The 23,054-nt window shown below is 40.5% G+C and overlaps 1 protein-coding gene across 1 annotated transcript in view; it reads left to right on the forward strand.

The window, feature by feature from the left end:
- ZZEF1 (zinc finger ZZ-type and EF-hand domain containing 1) overlaps positions 1 to 23,054 on the forward strand; it is an 80,655-nt gene that overhangs the window by 17,361 nt on the left and 40,240 nt on the right. Inside the window, exons 8-24 of the mRNA XM_084651145.1 lie at positions 895 to 1,073; positions 2,642 to 2,740; positions 4,778 to 4,869; positions 7,997 to 8,145; positions 8,656 to 8,767; positions 9,995 to 10,207; positions 10,890 to 10,990; positions 12,584 to 12,753; positions 13,921 to 14,054; positions 14,994 to 15,064; positions 15,550 to 15,664; positions 16,356 to 16,515; positions 17,562 to 17,683; positions 17,786 to 17,908; positions 19,684 to 19,850; positions 20,471 to 20,552; positions 21,253 to 21,454. Coding sequence (XP_084507271.1) covers positions 895 to 1,073; positions 2,642 to 2,740; positions 4,778 to 4,869; positions 7,997 to 8,145; positions 8,656 to 8,767; positions 9,995 to 10,207; positions 10,890 to 10,990; positions 12,584 to 12,753; positions 13,921 to 14,054; positions 14,994 to 15,064; positions 15,550 to 15,664; positions 16,356 to 16,515; positions 17,562 to 17,683; positions 17,786 to 17,908; positions 19,684 to 19,850; positions 20,471 to 20,552; positions 21,253 to 21,454 — 2,291 coding nt within the window. The remainder of the gene's footprint in view (positions 1 to 894; positions 1,074 to 2,641; positions 2,741 to 4,777; positions 4,870 to 7,996; positions 8,146 to 8,655; positions 8,768 to 9,994; positions 10,208 to 10,889; positions 10,991 to 12,583; positions 12,754 to 13,920; positions 14,055 to 14,993; positions 15,065 to 15,549; positions 15,665 to 16,355; positions 16,516 to 17,561; positions 17,684 to 17,785; positions 17,909 to 19,683; positions 19,851 to 20,470; positions 20,553 to 21,252; positions 21,455 to 23,054) is intronic.

Genomic DNA, 23,054 nt, shown 5'->3' on the forward strand with positions numbered 1-23,054 from the left:
CGTTCAGCCTATTTTTTTTTTTTTGTACCTTAACTGCTGTTGTAATAAGGAAGTATATTGCCCTCATGAATAGCTTTTAAGGAATTACTTTGGTATACAGACTAATGTGACTGGCCCTATCCTGCTCCCACTGCAATCAATTTGAAGTTTTGCTACTGGCTTCCTTTTGTTTAATGTACTTTACTTTATTAGAAATGTTTTCATGTGATCAGGGACTAGTCAACCAGGTCTTAAGTTATAAAGAAAAAGATCGAATAAATAATATGTTTGCAATATATTTACATAAAAACCCCTCAACTGTTAGGTATAAACACATTTCCCATACGAGTGTACTTAGAGACATAGTAAAACAAAACTTCAGGTTATCGGGTCTGCCTACACCAGGTTATTGGGATGTGAACTTTTTTGTGCTTCCTAGCTATGTGGGTGTACAGAAAGTAGAGAGAACTATTGGAAGAAATAAAGAGAGAAAATATAAGGGAATGAAATAAGGGTGCCAAATGGAGGCTCTAGACTGATAAAGTTTGTAGTAGCGTGTACTAGTAGGAGCATACTCCTTTAAAAGAACTATATCCCAAAACCTCAAATACTGAACTCCTGTGATAAAGCTAAATTGCCTTTTTTATCTTCTAGCTTTTAACTAGATAATAAAACATTTTCAATGATTCTGTATAAAAGAGTGGATGATTCATCCAGTGTTGATTTCAGCAAGTGGAACAGGATGATTTAGCTATCAAGTTTTTATAAACAGATGGCTTAAATTGCTGTATAAATAGGCCATATCATAAGTCACTGGTATTAATTGAAATTATTGATGTAACATTTCATGTACTTGATTATGAAACTGCAGGTTTCCTTTCTTATATATTTATACATGGTCTTTTTATCTCCTAGTTGTTGTGCCACTCCAGAGGTTGAACTTACATTGTTGGCTTTTGCCCTAGCCAGAGGGAGTGTTGCTAAAGTGATAAGTTCACTTTGTACTATCGCTGATCATCTGGACACACTATACAAGGCTTCTTCGCTCATCTCTTCCATGGCAACTGTTAGACGAAACCTGCTTTATAAATACGGTAAATATTTCAGGGACATCTTTAAAGCTACTCAGATGAATAGTTACTGCATCCTTCAGAGAATGAGAGAGAGAGTGTGTGTGCGCGCACGCAAGAGAGAGAAATCAATCCATCACAGACAGCTTTCCAAATTGTCTTTGTTTGTAAAGTGGTTGTTTGATCTTTTAATCAGGGTATAAAAGGATTTTATTTTAATGAATATTACCAAGCTGAAAAGAAAGGTATGTCTCCTAAAACAGTACTTGCATCAGAGCAGTGCTAGCAGTAGAATTTGAGATCCTTGTGATCCTTCCAAGAACCAAAGGTGATGTCACCTTGGAGAAGGAATTCTGTAATCCTGCGCTCAAGAACTGCATGGGCAGTTGGCTCTTTAGTAAAATAGTAAAGGTGTTTGCATCTTTATTAAGTTTATCTAGTGGTATTAGTCTTTTTCTTCCTACAAAAAGTTCCTGAATTTTTTTCTGTCCAGTTTTACTGAGAGTAGAATGACATTTTTAATTTTTGTTAATGTTTTTGTCATAGCTGTATCATGTAGTGTAACTCAGACCTAGGTCTAATTCTTTTGTTTTCGCTTTCAATAAATAAACTTGTCTGGATGTTGTTTGTAGGTTTAAACATGAACCTGGTCTAGCATAAGGCAGTAAAATGTCTTTCTGTGGGTATCAACTTAAGCTTTACTTCTGTCAGACATGTTTTAGCCTCTGTAGCTACAAATAAGGTTAATATGACTGAAAGTGATGGTTTTTTGTTTTTTTTTGGAGTTTTCAGTTTGTATACTTTGCTCATTCAACAGTATTTTGTGTATGGTCAATATCACCATTTCCTTCTGTGTAGTCAGGTTCCATTTTGTTTGTTTGTTTGGATTTTCACTCAGCAACATAGGAAAAAAATTTTTAAATAGGAAAATGTGATTGCAAAACCAAAATTAGCATGCAGACTTAGTAACAGGTGTAGTACCAAAAATAATTTTTAATCAGTTTTTTAAAATTGACTTCATCTCAGGTTGATGGTATCACTTTAACCATTTTTTTCCAGTCCTGAATTACTGGACATTCGTAGCAGGCATGTGGGTGTGAACCTAATGTAGAGAAATACATTTACCAGACTCAACCGCTGGTTCTGGTGTGTGACAAATGTAAATATGTTATGCATAAAATATTGTTTCTACAACATTATGCTCAGAATTCTGGAAAGTCACTTCTGTTTCCCACAGCAACTGTAACTCTGGCTCCTCATAATAAAAGTGGTATTTAGTATTATTTCATGGACTGTGAACTCTTTAATTCAAAATGTGTGTATTTTGACAGTTATGGGTCCTTCAGCTGTAACAATTCTTAATTTCTTGTCTTTGTACACTTAAAATTTCAACTGTAATGTTGCAGTAACATGGATTTTGCATTTGTTTCCTTTATACAAGGTAAAAAGATCCTGTGGTGGTGTGATTCTCTAATTTTTTTTTCTTAATTTTTTACCTTCTCTCTGTGTAAAGAATTTAGAATGCCATTGGCAAACAGGCTCTATATTGTTTGTTTTATAGTTCTGATAAACCTGTTGATTTGCTTGTTCAGGAAAGCCGCTACAGCTGACCCTTCAGGCATGTGACGTAAAAGGAAAGGAAGATAAATCAGGGCCTGAAAACCTCCTGGTTGAGCCATGGACAGGGGATGGTAAGTGTATAGTCTTTTGTTTATGGTTTCTTGTAGTGGTTCAGATCTGTACATTTTCACACTGCTTGACAGCTAGAAAAAAGGAACTACGGTGGACATAGCGCTTCTAAATTGTAATTCTCACTCACAGGGAATTTCTCTTAGGAACTGTTCCTTCTCCTAAAACAAGTTTCAGAGTAACAGCCGTGTTGGTCTGTATTCGCAAAAAGAAAAGGAGTACTTGTGACGCCTCAGAGACTAACCAATTTATTTGAGCATAAGCTTTCGTGAGCTACAGGTCACTTCATCGGATGCATACTGTGGAAAATACAGAAGATGTTCTTATACATACAAACCATGAAAAAATGGGCGTTTACCACTACAAAAGGTTTTCTCTCCCCCCACCCCGCTCTCCTGCTGGTAATTATTTACTGCCTCATTTATACTGTTGTTTCTGATTTTTAAGAATATTTTGACTAAGAGACATCAACAATTAAAGGATTGTTGACTCTTGAAAGCAAATATTCAGCCACCCAAGGATATTCTATATCATTTTCTCTTCCATCCCTCCATCAGTGTTTGGGAAGCCCCTAGTGATTCAGAGCAAAATGCTGCTCTGCTGTGCACTTCTTCACACCAGCTTGCTATTCACTTTCAGCCAATGCACCAATAACCCGACCTAAGATACCAAACTTGTTTTACAAAAAGAAAAGGAGTACTTGTGGCACCTTAGAGACTAACCAATTTATTTGAGCTACAGCTCACTTCATCGGATGCATACTGTGCAAAAGGCTATTACCAGCAGGAAAGTGGGGTGGGGGGAGAGAAAACCTTTTGTAGTGGTAAACACCCATTTTTTTTCATGGCTTGTATGTATAAGAACATCTTCTGTATTTTCCACAGTATGCATCCGATGAAGTGAGCTGTAGCTCACGAAAGCTTATGCTCAAATAAATTGGTTAGTCTCTGAGGCGTCACAAGTACTCCTTTTCTTTTTGTAAAACAAGTTTGGTATCTTAGGTCGGGTTATTGGTGCATTGGCTGAAAGTGAATAGCAGGCTGGTGTGAAGAATTGCATAGCAGAGCAGCATTTTGCTCTGAATCACTAGGGGCTTCCCAAACACTGATGGAGGGATGGAAGAGAATATGATATAGAATATCCTTGGGTGGCTGAATATTTGCTTTCAAGAGTCAACAATCCTTTTAATTGTTGATGTCTCTTAGTCAAAATATTCTTAAAAATCAGAAATAACAGTATAAATGAGGCAGTAAATAATGGCTCTGCAAGTCAAAGCAACGTGCACTTTTCTAGAACGCCTTTTGAGGGGCTTAGCACACAACATACTGGGGGGCATGTAAGTTGTGCATTGCAGAGGTGGCATGCACACTGGAAATTGGTTTGTCTTTCTTGGGTAGTTTGCAGTCAAAGTTTGGGGGTGTTTGCATTGAAAAGTTTTGTTTCTTCAGCTTCTCGCTGAAGTAAACAGGTAACATTGTCCTGGTATTTTGCTCTTGATGCCACAGATTAAAATTCAGGATATTGTAACAAAAGGAGTGATTTATAGCTCATGTTCTTCTGAGGTTTTTCTTTCATTTAAGAGGAAAGGGAGGAGGTAGAATGGTCTTGACAGTGTTATTCTGGCTTCAGAAAAGCTGTCATTTAGATAAGTAAACACGGTCATTCAGTGATCCCAGTAACATTCAATGGGAGTGACTTCTCACTAAACTTAGCAGTTGTAAGAATTTTCCTGTTACTAATAGTACAGTCCCAGGAGAGACTGTGGCTGTGAAGACAGGGTCCTGAGGAAGGATATACTAACACAACACTGTGTTGTATGGACACCTTTTGATAGAGCATCATCTTTTATAAGCAGAATTACGAATGCCAGCATTATAATTTACTATTTCATTTGGACTCTCAAGTCTCATTCACTGGCTGAATCTTTGTTATAGAACAGAATGCTGGGTTTTGTTTTACTCCTCTCATTATAATTCTGTATCCATTTACTTTAAGGTGACAGTCCTCTAAACCTCATCCTATTTTCATTGTTCCTTTAGGTTTCCTTACTGAGACTGGAAAGACCAGAGCAAGTATCATTCTTTCTGCAGGAACTGAATCTACATTCCAGGTGACACAAATTAAAATAAAGGTAAGGAACTTGTTTGCATTATTCGAGCAGATTCTTGGATTAATGCTTTTTTCTTGGTGGTGGAATTTAGACAATTATTCACCTTTGATTGAATGTACAGCTTTGTGATTAATTTGCAAGAAATTTGAGCCGCCTCATGGAGTGACAGCAGTTTGGGTTTTGTTTTGTGTTTGCATGAGTCACAGGAAACTGCAGAAAAAGGAAAATAGAAATTTCATCTGGTTACAGAATGCTGCCACAAGTGTACTCTGTAGAGCATTCCGTCTATTTTATGTTGCTTTTGTCTATATCTTATTCAGGCCAATGAGGTATTTCTAGTTCTTGTGCACGTAGTATAATGCTTGCCATGTATTTAAACAGCAACATTACTTTGGTGTGGAATTAAAATCTTATGCCCCAAACGTTGGTAGAATCTCATAGCAGGACAGAAGCTGTGATGAGGTTTCTACAGCTTGCTTTTCCATTGTTTAATTTTTTTTATTAGCTTTTTAAAAAAACCTGTAGCTTACTTTACCAAAGCATGTATACATGCTTTGTAGTGCCCACCTGAATTGAGGTTGACTAGACTCTTGTGCTTATACGTTCTCATCAGTTGGGGATGGAGGAGAGGCCAATATCTCAACTGTTTAAAAATTATAGTGCAATGATACCTGGTTATAATTTAAAAAAAAAAAAAATTTGCCACCACTTTTTGTATAAAACAGCAGAAAAGCAAATTGACTCAAAGTTAAGTTGGAGGTTCTTATTTCTTGCTTGGCTCCAGGCGAGATGGTGGCTAAAATGAAACTTCGCTGTGAATTTGATCCTTATTCTTTCAGAGATGTTTAATCTTTCTGAAACATTTCTTCTTCAAGTGCTTGTTCATGTCTATTCCAATCAGGCGGGTACGTAAATGATGGCTGGAAGATTTTCCCTTAGCAGCATCCGTTGGGTCGGCCTGGGTGCCCCCTGGAGTTGTGCCCTTATGGCACCTAATATATAGCCCTGCTGACCCACCACCCCTTCAGTTCCTTCTTACCACCAGGGACAGTGGCTGGAACTTCCCTTGGCTCTTGCTCAGCAAGTTTTCTTTGACATTCTGTCATTTGTCATTCTTTGTCATTCTGTTATATTTAGTTGTTAGTAGTACCAGTTTAAAGTTTAGTATAGCATAGTTGTTGGCGGTTCCCCCCATTCCGGCCCCGGTGTCGTGGCATGGGATTTAAGAACTGTGTGGCTTGCGCCAAGTGCATGCCTAAGAGTGATCCCCACTCATCGTGTCTTCAGTGCCCGGAGAAGACTGATCAGAAAGATCGTTGCAAGATCTGCCACGAGTTCTGCCAGAGAACTTAAAGACTGGGAACCGCGGCTGAAGGTGATCCTCATGGAGGCAGCCTTGCGCCCCCACTCTGGTATGGGCTTGAGAGATCCAAACCCGATGGTGTCGTCCTCGACGCGGAGCACCCCGCGCCTTCAGCGACCCTGCCGCTTTTCCCGGACCTTCTCATGCAGGATCATGGGCAGCTCCAGCACCCAAACCTGCAGTCGCTACATCTCACAGCATGGAGGCTCTATGGCTGAATCAGAACAAGTCAGACAGGTTCTCCTGGGAAGCAGGAAACCCTCCATTAAAACCACGTACTTGGCCAAGTGGAAGATATTTTCAATCTGGTCAACTCAGCGCGACTTTCCCCCAGCGCTAGCCTCAGTGCCCCAGATTTTGGATTATCTTTTCCACCTAAAGCAAGAAGGTCTCTCCTTGTCTTCTATAAGAGTACACCTGGGTGCCATCTCAGCTTTCCACCCAGGGGTACAGGGCCGCTCAGTTTTCACTAACCCCCTGATCAGTTGCTTCCTGAAGGGCCTTGACAGATTGTACCCCCACATCCGCCAACCGGTTCCTGCTTGGGACCTTAACCTGGTCCTCTCTAAGCTTATGGGAAATCCCTTTTAGCCTCTAGCAACATGCTCCCTGCTCTACCTCTCCTACAAGGTCGTGTTCTTGGTGGCGATAACTTCAGCCCGGAGGGTGTCTGAGCTTAGGGCTCTAACGTCAGAGCTGCCCTACACAGTGTTTTTTTAAGGGCAAGGTGCAGCTCAGACCCCATCTGGCCTTCCTCCCGAAGGTGGTATTGCAGTTCCACATCAACCAGGACATTTTTCCTCCCAGTGTTTTACCCCAAGTCTCATGCAAGTAGCAGGGAGTAGAGACTCCATGCTCACAACATCCTCAGAGTGCTGGCCTTTTACATAGAAAGGACGAAACCGTTCAGGAAGTTGGTACAGCTTTTTGTCGCAGTACTGGACAGAACGAAGGGCCAGCCTGTTTCGGCACAGCGCATTTCATCATGGATTGTGGCCTGCATTACCGAGTGCTATATTCTAGCAGGGCTCCCAGCGCCCCCGATAATGGTGCACTCTACAAGAGCACAAGCTTCATCAACAGCCTTCCTGGTCCAAGTCCCTACCCAGGAAATCTGCAGGGCAGCGACCTGGTCATTGATACACACTTTCACCGCACACTATGGAATTACTAGACAGGCCAGAGATGATGCAGCCTTTGGTAGAGCAGTACTCCAGTCAGTGGACAGGTCTTACCACACCGCCTCCTAATTTTGCTTGGGAGTCACCTGATTGGAATCAATATGAACAAGCACTCAAAGAAGAAAAAACGGTTACTCACCTTCTCGTAACTGTTGTTCTTCGAGATGTGGTGTTCATATCCATTCCAATACCCGCCCTCCTACCCCTCTGTCGGAGTAGCTGGCAAGAAGGAACTGAACAGGTGACGGATTGGCAGGGCTGTACATTAGGCGCCATAAGGGCGTGACTCCATAGGGTGCCCAGGCCGACCTGACGGATGCTGCTAAGGAAAAATCTTCCGGCCATCGTGCATGTGCGTGCGCACACACCTGATTGGAATGGACATGAGCATCACATCTCGAAGAACAAGAGTTACGAGAAGATGGGTAACCGTTTTCTGTGTCATGTTCCTTTAAATAAATACATAATATGATTCCAAAGAATCACAGATCAATTTTGCCAGTCTCTGGTTCGATTTGAGTAACTCTTCCTTACAAGGAGAAACATTGTTTTGTCATTATCCTCATTTTCTCTGTGTTGCTCTAGCATTACATTCTCCTTTCAGGTTCGGAAAGGTGCTATTGGAGCCCAGTGTGGGTTGGTGTTTGCTTATAACAGCTCTTCAGAAAAATTTCATGCAGAGGAACATTTTAAAAAATTTGAAAGCTATGACAAGTGGAAGCTACAAGAATTCAGGCAATTTTTAAAAAACAGGTAAAGGTGGGCAGGGTGGCAATGAAAATTTTTTAAGATTAATGTTGCAGCAAACCTTTTCTACCCTGTTATGAAATTCAGAGTGTGGATGAGGTGGGAGAAGTAGTCTTTAAGTAATATTTCTTTGTGCCTTCTGCTGTAGCTGCAAATAAAGTCACTTGCCTCTGATCACCTAAAGGTCTACATTTAAAACTTAATCATGATCAGCCCAGTCTGAATGAAAATCTCAATTTGATGTTTTTGAGAAGCTGTGTCTATACAGAGTGCTGATTTCTAGTAGCTGTATTGTTGCCTTTCTCTACAAGTATGCTATAAAATTATTGACTTTAAAAATAAAATAAATTTATGGCAGATATGCATTTGCTGGAGTCTGTGCATGTAAAATGTTTCTGCTGCCTTTTCCTGAATCTTTAATTTTTCTAACAGGTAAAAATAGTTGGGTAACATAGCAGTGGGGCAATCCCTATGTTTTTTTAATTATAACTTTGGTTAATCTGCTTTTATCTGCAGAAATGATTGTTCATGTGATGAGCTGGGAGAGGATGATCCTGTTGGCTGGTTTGAGATGGAAGAAGATTGGGATGAAGTGGCTATCAAAATGCAGCAGTGCAGAATTTCCCAAGTAAGAAATAATTAGAACAGACTGACTCAGGTGTGAATGAGGAAATGATTATCTTCCTGCTTTCTTGAAGACCAGCTAAATAATTATCTGGTTTCTGTTACCCAAGAAGAGGCCTTGACTAGAGCTAAAAAGTCAGTGAAAGCCATGTGTGCTAAGGCCACAGTTTATATATATTTAGCATGGACATTACTGTCTAAAAAGTATAGAAAGTTTCCACTCACTTTATTGTGTCAAGAGGATGAGTTCCACTGTAAGCCTAATGATTAGAACATGAAACAAGCTGTGCAATCACAGTTCTTCTGTATTCTAATTTGCTCACTTTTAATTACTACAGAATAAAGACTAGATTCTGCAACCGTTATTCATGATAAGTAGCACCTTGTTCCTTGAGTAATTCCATGGATTTGAATGGAACTAATTGAGTACTGCACTACTCAACATCTTAATTTGCAGCAATTAAAAGTGAAACTTGTTGTCTTCCAGTTGTTTTGGGTTCAATTTTAATTTGGTTTCAGGATCCCAAATCTCTTCTTCCAGGGGGGAGAAAATACCAGAGGTGCCTGCCCAGGGACAAAAGTGAAAAGTCCTCATTGCATAATGGAATCCGGAACATGCCATTTCCTTATTCAGTAGCTGTCTAAACTGTTATGCATGTACTGTACATATTCGTTCCCCAAATTTTGTGATAACAGGATTAAAAAAATACCTTTTGGACTCTGGGGATGCATTCCTTAATGGATACTCTCGGCTTCAGGTTCTTTATACTAATGTGGAAAGAATTGCAAGTTAAATGTGTGTGCATGTGTATATGTATATGTGTGTATATTATTTATATAAATTAAATAAATATAATTTACATTGAATGTTTATCCTCTACTTGGTTTTTATATTAAGCTAATGATTTTCCACTTGCAAGGAAACCTGGCGCTATAAGATTAAGAAATAGAACACGGTTTACAAAATGAGTTAGATTGGTAATGAAATGACTGAGTTTGCAGGTGAACATGGCAGTCACAGAACCTCCTAGTATGTAGCTCATATAAAACCTTGATATTCTGTAATGCTGTTCTAACTGTGGATTTTGCTAATGTTGGCCTTTAATAATGAAGCGGTGCTGCATGGGCAAGCAAAGTATGGAGGAAAATACACATAACCTGCACAAGATGTGAGACTCTTGAAATCAGGATTTATGAACAGCACTTGTGCTATTTTTATGTCTCTATCCAGTATTTAATGGTGAAGTTCTTGTGCACAAGGCAAGACACAGCAGAGCGCCTAGGAGTTCAAGGCCTGAATGTTCTGGGGTATCTTCGGCCTGTGGTAGGGGAGCCCAACAGAAGCATGAACTGTCTGAAATGCAAAGCAACAGATGATGGCATTTGTGGAACAACCCTTCTCCTGAAGACGCTTCATTTCATCCAACAAGTTGCACAGGACCTGGTATGTTTCTCTCCACATTTGTTTACTTCTTTAAAGCATGTGGTCATGTTACAAAAATAAATGGTGGTACGCTAAAGATAAACCTAAGAGGCATTATAAAATAATGTAGTGGCCAAAGAAGCAAGCTGAAACTACATTCAGTGGTAATAATATGCAAGTCATGAAACTTGAAGTGTCTGGAAAATGACTTTTAGTATACTATGATGCCTTCTAAGAGGGCACTTTAAGTTAGGAATATGTCTTCTTTAGGGAAACCAGAACTGAACTGCATTTCCATATCTCACACATTATGATAAAGTGCTTAGTGTGATTAATGCAACATATATAAAAGTTGTGCAGCCTTTTAAATAGCCCTGCTGCATCTCTTGGAAGCATACAGGAGGATTATAACAGGTGTATAGACTAGAACTTGTTCTCCACTATTTGAGTGAGATAGGTCTGTGAGAAAGTTGAAACGTACAAAAGGAAGTGAAAATTGTTAGTCTGACTCAACAAAAAGAAGATCTAGTTGGTTCATCCTAATGGGAGTCTGACCATGTTGTGTCCTGAGCTGCAGTGGCATTTCAGATGCAGCTTGATATTTCTTTCATACTCCCATATGTTGCAGTTTTCACTGTGTTTTTGTAAACATGCATTGTGTAGAGTGAATTCTTTAATCCTATATGTTCTTTGCCTCTTTTAGGTTCATCAAAAAGAAAGTGGATTAAAGTACAGATCATTCTTGGACTTCACAGGCCTTGACTTGCAGCTTTTCTGGAATTTTTACAATAAACTACACCAAAAGTAGGGCCCTCCTCCATCACAAAGTTAGCCATAAATATGTTTACAAAAAGTGCATTTTATTCAGCTGATGTTTTCTGCCATTAAGCTGAAGTAGTCGATATTTTCCCTTCTCTCTGTTTTTTGTCTGGTTTTTTTAGATATAACATTAATGATGTTTGTAACCTTTAAGTTCCGGTACAGTGAGTTTGATTCCTGTTTAGGTGTTAGGGGTTGTTCTTTTTGAGTTCTGGGCTGTGTTTTCTTTACTCAGAGGATCTCTTAGTGCAGAGGTGGGCAAACTACGGCCTGTGGGCCACATCTGGCCTGCAGGACCGTCCTGCCCGGCCCCTGAGCTCCCAGCCGGGGAGGCTGGTCCCCGGCCCCTCCCCTACAGTTATGTTGTTGCTGCGCAGGCAGCATGGCATGTGCGTGCCCGCCCACCTCCCAGGCTTTCCAATAAGCCTGTCCTGCGGCTCTGAGCAGCATGGTAAGGGGGTGGTGGGGAGGGTGGGTTGGATAAGGGGCAGGAGGTCCCGGGGGGCAGTCTGCGGACAGGGGGCGATTGGATGGGGCAGAGGTTCGGGGGGGGGTCAGGAGACAGAGAGCATGGGGGCTGGATAGGGGGTGGAGTCCCAGGGGGTCGGGTAGGAACAGGGAGCGGGGGGGTTGGATAGGAGGTGGGGTCCTGGGGGGGAGGTAGTTAGGGACGGGGGTCCCGGGAGGGAGCGGTGGGGGGGAGGGAGCGTGGAAGGGACGGGGGTCCCGGGAGGGAGCGGTGGGGGGGAGGGAGCGTGGAAGGGACGGGGGTCCCGGGAGGGAGCGGTGGGGGGGAGGGAGCGTGGAAGGGACGGGGGTCCCGGGAGGGAGCGGTGGGGGGGAGGGAGCGTGGAAGGGACGGGGGTCCCGGGAGGGAGCGGTGGGGGGGAGGGAGCGTGGAAGGGACGGGGGTCCCGGGAGGGAGCGGTGGGGGGGAGGGAGCGTGGATGGGACGGGGGTCCCGGGAGGGAGCGGTGGGGGGGAGGGAGCGTGGATGGGACGGGGCAGTCAGGGGACAGGGAGCGGTGGGGGGGAGGGAGCGTGGATGGGACGGGGGTCCCGGGAGGGAGCGGTGGGGGGGAGGGAGCGTGGATGGGACGGGGCAGTCAGGGGACAGGGAGCGGTGCGGGGGAGGGAGCGTGGATGGGACGGGGCAGTCAGGGGACAGGGAGCAGGGGCGCCGGGGGCCGTGGATAAGGGTCGGGGCAGTCAGGGGACAGGGAGCAGGGGCACGGGGGGGTTAGGGGCAGAGGGTCCCGGGAGCAGGGGGGTTGGATGGGTCAGGGGTTCTGAGGGGGGCAGTCAAGGGGCAGGAAGTGGGAGGGGGCGGATAGGGGGCAGAGGCTAGGCTGTTTGGGGAGGCACAGCCTTCCCTACCCAGCTCTCCATACCCAGCTCTCCATACCGTTTTGCACCCCAATGTGGCGCTCGGGCCAAAAAGTTTGCTCACCCCTGTCTTAGTGTCAGTGTCTCGTAGAATAGAGACAGTGATGCTTGCTTTAGCATAGCACTGTGTGCTGGAAATGAGCTCTTCCTGTGAAGATTTTACTCCTGTTTGTTTTTTTGTTTTCCTTTTAGCCCAAGGGAAGAGTGTCTCTCTGCCCAGACTGTGCTACTGCAGCTTCTTCAAAGCTGCTTCTCTGTACTTACTGGAAACAATAAATCTATTCAATCTCAGGAAGTTTCTCAAAGCAAAACTTCTGGCCAAACAGAAGCTGCAGTACAGCTCTACAAGCATTTGTGTGAAGGTTCGTTAATATTATGCTGTCACTTACTAACTTTGTTATTATTGTTTTGTTTTAAAGAAGGAGTTTATACTAGTGTGAACTTGGAAAATTTTTTTTCCAAAACCCAAGCCAGCTGCTGTTTCAGATTGTTGTGCTTTATTGCTATTTTAGATCAATGGGTTTAGCTGAGAGCTTGCTTCTGTACTTTCTTTGAGCCTCTGAAGAAGTGATCTTGAATCTGTCCTGTTAATATGTTGCCTGAAAGTGGTTGCAATGGCAAATTTTATTTCAGTGGAGCTGTATCTACTTGCACCAGTGGAGAATTTGGTCCTTTGACTTCAGTATTGGAATAAGTAGAAGGATTAGATTGGTTTATATTGAGTGTTTCTAACCTCATCACTGTGCTAGAATGAATCCACATGGTCGGAAAAGTACAAGTGAAATCCTGGCCTCATTGAAGTCGATGGGAATATTATCATAGATTTCTTTGGAGCCAGTATTTTGCCTTGTATATTTAAGAACAATGTTTTCAGTAACTAGTATACGTAGTAAGAAATTATGAAAAACAAGGAATAGATGAATGACTTTGTACTGAGTGTGGTACGTTTCGGAAGTCCGTCCCCCCCCCCCCAGTTTTGATAGTTGGTCTTATAAATAAATATAACATTGAAGGTCCTGAAGTGAATCAAGTCATTTGAATCAGAGGTCTTCTCGTCATAAGATCTTTCTTGCTAGAATTCAAAAGGCTTTCTCACATGTTTGTGTAGACAAGCCTTAAGTAACATTTAGTTTGCAGTAAGCTGGGTTGAAATCTGTCCTTTTTGAGTGTGCTGTCCATGTGGACTCTGCTGATACACACTAATAGTTCCTCACTGCGCCTTTTGATCCTACTCCCTTATCAAAGTGGGGTAGATCAGAGTGGACTAAGGAACTGTTAGAGCATGTTAACAGGGTCCATATGGACAGTTGTTGTGCAGCAGACTACCTCAATGTAAATTTACATCCCAGCATGTTGCAAGATTAATGTTCTTGAAGATCAATCCTTACGTGTGTGTGTGTGACGAGTATTTTATGTGCTTTGGAAAGACTAGTGTCATGGAAAAGAAATGAAATTGTATAGTGTATTAAAGATATATACTTGGTTACTGATTTGAAATTGTAACACAGTTTCCTTTTTTTTATGAACAGTAGTGGACATGAGTGATAGCAACTTCACATCCATGACAACGCTAAAGCAGGAAGTTAAGAACACATTGCTCAACGGAGCAGCTATCTTTTTCCCAGATAGACAGACCAGACAGGACCAGCTCTTCGCCATGATGGTAAACCATGCAATGAGAAATGATTGCTTTTGGTTTTGTTAGAATTATTTTCTAAGGTATCTTATCTTCATGCAGAAAAGAAAGCAGGTATCTGTTTATTCCTCTCTTTTTCTCCACAATCACTTCATTCCAGATGAGGAGAGCTTGCCTTTAGCTTTCCATAAAGTAGTAGTTTCAGTTCAGATGGTCTGTCTTAGAATGTCAGCCGTCAAAGGAAGGCTCTCTTATAGTCTCAAAAGTTAACCAGGGAACACGGCATTGTGAAGTTACATATTCGTGGTCTTTAAGTGATAGGCTCTGCTCACTTTACAAATAAATCTTGTACATATAATAACCCCTATTTTATATAGGAGGAAACCAGAGGCACAGAATGCAGTGACTTTACATATGTTCTAGTGTCCAAGTCTGTGTGAGAACTTAAAAGAAGACTGTTAAAATATTTTATGTCCTATTTTTCCTCATGATTTAGCACCTATTGGAATACTGACAGTATAAAATTCACGTGCTGTGTTTTTTTTAACTCTTGCGTGTGCATATGGATCTGTAGGATTTCTTATGTGTGATGGGATACTACATTTATGGTATAAAAATAAAATTTTGGGTAAGCACAGTAGCATTTAGAAAAGACACAATTAGGAGATGCGAGGAAAAGTGATTTAAATGCCATTTTAAAATCAAGATTTGCTTAGTGGCAGAGAACTTACAGATCCAATTTCAATGGTGACTGAATTTTGTTTAAAACATTTTTACAAACCAAGGATAAAACTCAGAAAATGGGTATTTTTCATAATGAAAATGCAGACCAAACATCTCTTGGAGTTGTGTAAATACTAATCCTTCTGTAGTCCACAAAAAGTATTTCCTGGTCCTGTCATTCTTTGTAATTCTTTGCTATTATAAAAAATGGTTTTTTAAACATAAACCTCTTCCATTTCCTAGAAAAACATCACAGAACAGGAACATAAGCAATCTGTGCATCTCACCTTCAGATCCCTGTGTATATACTTCAGGTAAGGCTCTTTGATATTGAAAAATAACTTTTTTCTCTGATTATCTTCATCCTACTGATCCTTTTCAATAATTCCACATTCTTCTGAAAAAAGAGATGCAAGTCAGCAAAATTGTTAATGCACTTTCTCTTTCAGAGAATAAAAATCTATACATCTTACTAATATTGACTGGCTCAAAAGGCAATAACAAAAGATTGCCCAAGGGTAAAAATAATTACTGAGGTTATGGTATATTGCCCAGAGTCTCTGAGCAGCATTGTTTACTGTTTTATCCTTGATCAATTTTTTTCAAACTACTGTTGTCCTTGTAAACAGTTGGTATTGTTTATATCTTTAAATTTATCAGTGTGGAGGTATTTTATAGAACATTTGATTTTTCCTTCAGAAATGATGTGCAAATGATCTCTGCAGATTATCATCACAACAGGGCGTCTGTTTCAGACTTCTGTCATTAGCTGTTACTCAGTAAGCTCTATTTTTTGTAGTGATCAGGATCCAGGTGGACTTTTATTGTTGCCAGATAAGGAAGTTTCTGAGGACTTTGACATCAGCCAAGTGCTGTCAGTCATGGATACCCTTCTGTTGGTGGCGGCGAGAGAGGTAGCTATCTTTTGAGATTGTCTGTTCTCACTTCTCCTTTTCTAAAGTATGTGGTATGCTCTCAAAGGCATGTTGCACATGAAGAGCTTGAAGCCAGTAGTTAACAGGACTATTCATATGAGTAAAATTAATTATGTATGATTGTAGGATCGGGCCCCCACTAATTTAAATATTATATGTTAAGCAGTAACAACGTTTTAATATTAAGAAGCAAGGCAACATACTGAATAGGTTGCCTTAGGGAGTTTTTCCATAGAGTTCCATAGTAACTGCCTTGAAGCTGTAAAAGAATTGAGCTAATTAAACCAGATTGAAGGGTGGGAACCATTCATGGTACCATAGGGTAAAGACTTGTGCTTGGGAAAGTAAGGACTTTTCACATGTGAAAATAATTAGCCTATGTTACAGAATGTGCTGAAAGCCTTAATTGATTGCCCCCAATGTAGTTGTAATGACTTAGACCTGTTTGCCGTTCATCTTACTGAGTTACTGAAACAGCTTTCAAATATTGCTTCTTTATGAATTTTTTTAATCACTAGCAGTTCATATATGACTGGTCTCTTGCTTTTCATCTTTTTTTGTGGCTGGTGGTGTGCGGTGGGGAGGAGGGTGGTGTATCGCATAATCTGTCACACTGCAGTGCTGTGTGTTGTATTATTGTAACAATCATTGTTGTATTATTTCTTTTCAGTGTGAAATGATGATGCTGGATGTTGCCCAGCAAGAGAGTGGCACAGTACTGTCATCCTTATTCTGGTCTGTACAGGGAAGCCTCCTTTCATGGTGCTACATACAACTTAAGGGCAATGATAATACAGCCAAGAGTCTTGCCATAGAAATACTTAAAAAATGTAAGTTCCAGAGTGGAGTCAGTGCCTAGTGTACACAATATTACATGACTTTAAAATATGATCTCAAGAAGCTGATTCGCATTTTTATCTCCAGACACTTATCATGGTATCTGAAGCATCCTTATAATTCTAGTGCTCCGAACAAATTTCAAAATTTGGCCCAGAGCCGTCTGGACCAATTTACAGTAATCACTATGGTTAAAGTTGTTGGATTATTGTTATGCAGGAGAAACTAATTTGAACCAAAAATTTCACTGGCTATTGAACCTATGAAGAAACAAAATTTAGTTACAGGCTTCCATTTTCGATATTTTTCTTTAGTTGTCTGTTATTAGGGCATCTTCCCTCCATCTCCCTCAAAAGTAATACCCCCCCCCGGCTGAGGCAGCATGTGGTTTTGGTAAATCTGGGTTATCACAAGAAAAGCTGAACTCATTTTGTCTGTAGTACGACCTATTAATGTAGGTATTTTTCAGGCGCATATCACCATAGCATGCTTTGTCTCAGCACAGCATCCCAAAGTTACTTGAATAATTACTTGGGCCATAAATGTAATGGTTGAGTGGTATTAAATTTGTATTTTGTAATGTTGAGCTATTTCTAAATTCAAACCTGGATTATATTCTATAGTTTTTATTTTTATACTAGTTAACTGAACACTTTAGATTGACTGACTGAATACCTAAAAGTTGCTGGCCTTGCTCATAATTCATGTTTCATTCCTTAGTGTAACAATAATCCAGGAAATCAGAGTAGGGTTATTGAAACAGGGGTTTTAGCTCAAGGAGATGTAGTTTGATTACAGTGCTAGCTTCTCTATGAATTGTGCTTTTGGTGGTGTTAGTGACAGAGTGTCCTATTGCCAGCAGTGGATATGTGCATAAAATTGTGTCCCAACTGCCTTGTTTTGGGGCAACACCCGTCTTTCTCTATTTTGCACAACATCAATCCCACTAGAGCTGCACAGTAAAAACACAGACTCCCAGTAGTGAATCCTCCATTTGGCTAACTTTCTATTACCTAATGTTTTTCTCTTTCTTTTTTAGATGTGGGCCAGTTCCTGTCAAATATCAGAACAATTTTAGAATCACTTTTGTCCCAATACAATGGAAAATATATAGTAGAAAAATTAAGTAACTCTGTTTTTGCCATGGCAACCCGTCAACTGGTAGGTGAATGACTGGAATGTCCTACCATTTTCCTTCTATGTGAATATATTTAAGAAGGCTTTGTAACTTTTAGGTTGTTTGTTTTTTTTCCCCCCCCTTAGGTGACTTTCTTGTTGGATTTCTGCACTTTAGACATTCCACACTGTACCCTACTTCAGGGTTTCAGTACCCTGACACAACTGCTGAAGAACCTTTGTAGTGAACCTGGAGAAAGTCTTAATAAGGTAGCCTAAGATAGATATAGATACTTTACACCTCTGATTCTCTGTAACCTTTTGAATTCTGCATCTCCTTTGCCCACCATCAGTGTATCCGATGAGCTCCTGTCCCTTCAGGATCTCTCTAAAGTGATTTTTGAGCAGTTTTTTCGCTGAGAAGTCACATCTACAAGTATGCAACCAGGTTACGTAAGAAAATTGTTCAGAACATACTACCCTTAAAGGGACTATGCATTCACATCACCTTATTTCAAAAGATCACATTTACTTACGTAAAATGTGTTGTAGATCAAATGAAAATGCTATGGTCACTTAGTTCAGTGGTTCTCAACCTTTTGCAGACTATTGCACCCCTTTCAGGAGTCTGATTTGTCTTGTGTACCTCAAGTTTCACCTCACTTAAAAACTACTTGCTTACAAAATCAGACATAAAAATACAAAAGTGTCACAGCTCACTATTACTGAAGAATTGCTTACTTTCTCATTTTTGCCATATAATTATAAAATAAATCGATTGGAATATAAATACTGTACTTAAATTTCAGAATATAGTATATAGAACAGTATAAAACAAGTCACTCTGTATGAAATTTTACTTTGTATTGACTTTGCTAGTGCTTTTTATGTAACCTGTTGTAAAACTAGGTAGCTATTTAGATGAGTTTATGTACTCCCTGGAAGACCTCTGTGTGCCCCCAGGGGTATGCATATCCCTGGTTGAGAACCACTGACTTAGAATTTAACAATGTGATAAAAATAGAATCGCTTCCTAGATTAAGAAGTTAATGTGAATTAATACTGTGGATTGCATCATAAATATATAACAAAAGAGAGGACTCTTGTCCTGGGAGCTTACAATATAACACATAGCTCTATGTTGGGAAAATTAATGGGATACATTGGTTTAAAGGAGAGAGTGGAAGTTTTTTAAAGGTTACTGTAAAGTTTGAAACAAGGTTGGGACCCTACTTCCAAGTATATGGAGCTGCATGATGAAACGCAGAGCCAAGAGTGGGAAATGTATATCTGTTCTGGTTCTTATACCACACCAGTCATTGCGGTATGTGAGTTTATGAAAGTGGAGAAAGGGAAGGGGAGAGTGGACTGCAAGGGATGGAGTTGGAGGAGAGTAAGAGGAAAAATACGAGCAAAAATATATTTAAGGGTGAAAATATGCTTTTGTTCTGAAGGTGGGAATGAAGAGCTTGCACGTGATTTAGTTAAACAAGGTGGTGAAAGATTTTGAGGAGTAGTGATGCAATTGATATGGCAACAGAGGAAGATTGTTTCAGTGTCAGCATTCTGGATAGACTGATTCTGGAAGAGATGAGTGACTGGGAGTCCAGAGAAGAGATGATTTATAGTTAACCAAAGCTTGAATAGATAGGAAAGACTGGGTTTTGGAGGTGATAAAAAGGAAGGGGAGATAAGGTTTCTTGAGAGCCTGGGTATGGGAGGAGGAGAGATAAGTAGATGATGACACTGAGATGATGAGCCTGTAAAATACATAGGACAGTGGAGAAGGATTGAAGACAGGAGAGAGATAAAAGAGGAAAAATAAAAAGTTAATAAAATTCTACTACATGCTTCATAATCTTATTTAGCGTCATTCTTTATAGTGATGTAAGTAGAGGGATAAGTGCTTATGGTACATGTATGTGTGTATATGGCTACTTTAAGCCATGGACTCAAGTGTGAAATAATGTAGTGCTGTAATCCTCCTTCTGAATGCTTTGCATTTGTACCCTGTAAGGTGAAAGTTGTTGTATTTAATTATACAGGTGGCCATGGAAAGCTGGCAGCAAGAACAACCCGTGGTGCTGCGAACATGGACAATGGAATCTCCTCACAACTATGAAAATAATTGCCATGAGGTCTCCGTCTTCCTTTGTCCTGGGGCAACTTACTTTGAGGTGGAATTTGATGAAAAATGTGAAACAGAAAGGAGGTAACTTAATAGTGTGCCATCTCTGACTCCAAAAACTATTCACAAAGGGGCAAATCCTGCACTGTGTGCAGAGAATCATTACCTACTGCACCAACTCTTCTTTGCACCAGTGCTTAAAGATTCTTGATGCAGCTGAGCTCCGACTTGAAAGGGTGCAGGCAAACTCTTTGCACAGGCCCTGAGTGTCAAGGCTCTGCTCCCTCAGGCAGTGGAACTGTGCTTTCCGTTGATTGATCTGGTATTAGCGCTTGAAAAACCTGTGGCTATCATTGCATGTTCCCAGCATTCACTTTACCTTACTTGAGCACAACTATGCCAAAGTTCAGTCCTTTCTGTAAGTTACCTCTGTTTCTTTCGAGCTTGCCACTTAGAAATGCTTAATATTTTAACTTGATATTAAGGATCAGGGAGCTCTGTTGTAGAAATGACCGTATGTGCTGTATGAAGTAATGAAATGTTTATATAATCCTCTAAAGCAGTAAATGTCTCTGAAGGGAATGTGTCTACATTGCTGAGTCTCCAGAGTGGGGTGGTTAGGGAAGTATGAGAAATTCCAAAGTAAACTAGCCCCAAAATTTTAAAAATAAAAATGAGTAAGTAATGAGTTGCACTCTCCACAGATATGATTACCTGGAGTTTACTGATGCCAGAGGTGCAAAAACTCGTTATGATACAAAGGTTGGCACTGAGAAGTGGCCCAAGGTGAGTGACTTTAAAATATTGTGCAAAATAAACATATGTTAATATTAGGGTATCCTGGAACTCTGTGGTGTTTTAGCTTCATAGGTAAGAGGTTCTGCAGAGACCTTGTAATCTGATAACTTCTTATCTTTGGTGGGGTGTGTGCCCACACCTGCCTCTAATTCTCAGAGGGAGGGGGGTGGTGGTGGTGGGAAATCCTGTAATTCCACAGTGATGCAAATGAATAGAATGAATGACCCAGAAGGTCCTTTCCAGTACTATTATGATTAACTCCCTACCTGTTAGTATGTAGAAAACCATGTTTCACTGTAGTTAAACATACAGTTGAAATTGTTCTCTGATCCCCTTGTACCTCATTAATTTTAAATAAATCTTGAGATGGCAAGTTGAATTCATTTATTATTTTCTTGTGGCCACTCAGGTGCTACTTCATAGCTACCCCAGTGTAATCTTTCTCTGCCATTATATTTTTTTTAAAATCAAAAGCTGTTTTGTGGGCTGAAACTTTCAATTATTCTTGTGAATAGAAAGTTGAAACTTTAATTGCTGTAGGCTTTTGAGTCATCTGATGGGATGCTAGCGCATATTACAGAGAAAACATGAGAATATTGACAAACACAATTGCTGAAGGAAATTCATGACCCCGAAATGTCTTCCTGTCATGTACATTTGGCAAAATGATTGTTTTGTTGCTCTGTAGAAAGTGACCTTTCAGGCTGGCCCACGGCTGCAGTTTCTCTTTCACTCTGACAGCAGTAATAATGAGTGGGGCTACAAGTTCTCCATCACTGCTTATGGCCTACCCGATGTCGCAGTTACTTGGGGCTTGGATTTGCAGCTTCTTGTGTCCAGGTTGATGGGGCGCTTGGCTTCGCGGAGTATGGCACTGAAATCCCAACTGGGTAAGTTTTTGAATTAGTTTCTCTAGCAGTCATGTTTCCATGATAGGGACGAGGTGCAAGAATCTAATATATTATATTCTTAAAAGGAATACAGATTGTTCCAGCCCACTCATATTTGAAAACAGAATGTCCTAACAAGGTTGCCAGTTACAGACCAAGTTGGTAATAACCAAATTTATAACTCTTTAACCTTTTCTCTGGGAACGTTACAAAAAAACTCCATCACTACTGGCACCCTTTGCAGTCTTAAGAGGCCAGGAGTAGAATGGACTTGGAGACATAACTACTCTGACCCCTGGCGGTGGTCATGTTAAGTGTTAAAGCACATTGTGGAGGGGGAAGTTTTCATTGCCATTGCATATGCTGTGTCTTTTCTCTGGATTTCATGAGGATTTCGTTCTCCATGGTTTGGCAGCATTACATTTACACCAGAAAACGGAAAAAGTAAAAATTTATAGCACATAATTTATGCTGACTTTAAAATGTTCCGTTTGATCATTTGGAATTTCTTAAATCTAAAAGCAGCTGGGGGAACACTTATTTCAGTTCTTGTACTGGAGCACCATATGTCACCATAATCTATAGTTTATTTACTAGACCTCTGAACCATAATGCAAAATTCATTCTGATATTAACTTCTGCTTGTGTGTGTTGAGGGGTCAGTATGAAACTTCATGAGTGCTTTGTAGTGTAGAATCTGTCCATGTGATTTGGCCAGATTTCTGTTCTGTCTACCTAAACTTTCCCTGAAGTTTTCAGTCACAATTCTATGTTTGATTGTTTACATGTATTCTGGTATCACCCACAATATATTAAGCTCTGTCTACACACACAGGGAAGTGCAATCCCTGCCCCAGAGAGCTTGCTATTTAAGGCCCTGGTGCCACAATCTCTTATGCACATATTTAACTTTAGTCATATGAGCAGTGAATTCAATCGGGCTACACACATAAGTAAAGCTAAGAATGTATGTGTTTGCGGGGATTTAGGCCTGTGAAGATAGACAGCATGCAAAGGGTTGGCCACAGGTATTAAAATCGTATATGTATGTTTCATATATGAATTAAGATTTTCAAAAAATGGAGCCCAAAGATAGGAACCCATGTCTGTATTTAGACATGTGCTTTATTTTTCAAAAGTGCTGAGCATCCTGTAGTTCTCATTGAGGTCAACAGGAGCTTTTAAGTTGTCAGGACTCCAGAAAGTCAGGCAGAGGCCTAGCTTTCGGTTTGGGAACTTACGTTTAGGGTTTCTATTTTTGAAAATCTGTACCTCAATGTATATGTTTTAATGCATTTTGTTGCATGCTAGGGCTTATGGCAAGTCAGTGATGGATGAAGTAATAACCCTGTGTCTGTAGCTTGTAAAGTGCTTTGAGAACCTTTTTTAATGAGTAGTTCGATACTGTGGTCATGAGTACAGTATAGATGGGATACATACATTCAGGGCCTTTTACAATAGTAACATGCTGTAGCATTGCATTGGTTAATCTGCATTAATGCCAGCAGTAAGACGGTACAGGAGCAGTGTGATGTCTGTTGCGTATGTGGCACTAAACAACATGAGTAACTGTTAATCTAAGACTTTTTTGTTCAACATG

This window comes from Lepidochelys olivacea, assembly GCF_965140295.1.
Source record: "Lepidochelys olivacea isolate rLepOli2 genome assembly, chromosome: 17".
Lineage (NCBI taxonomy): Eukaryota > Metazoa > Chordata > Testudines > Cheloniidae > Lepidochelys > Lepidochelys olivacea.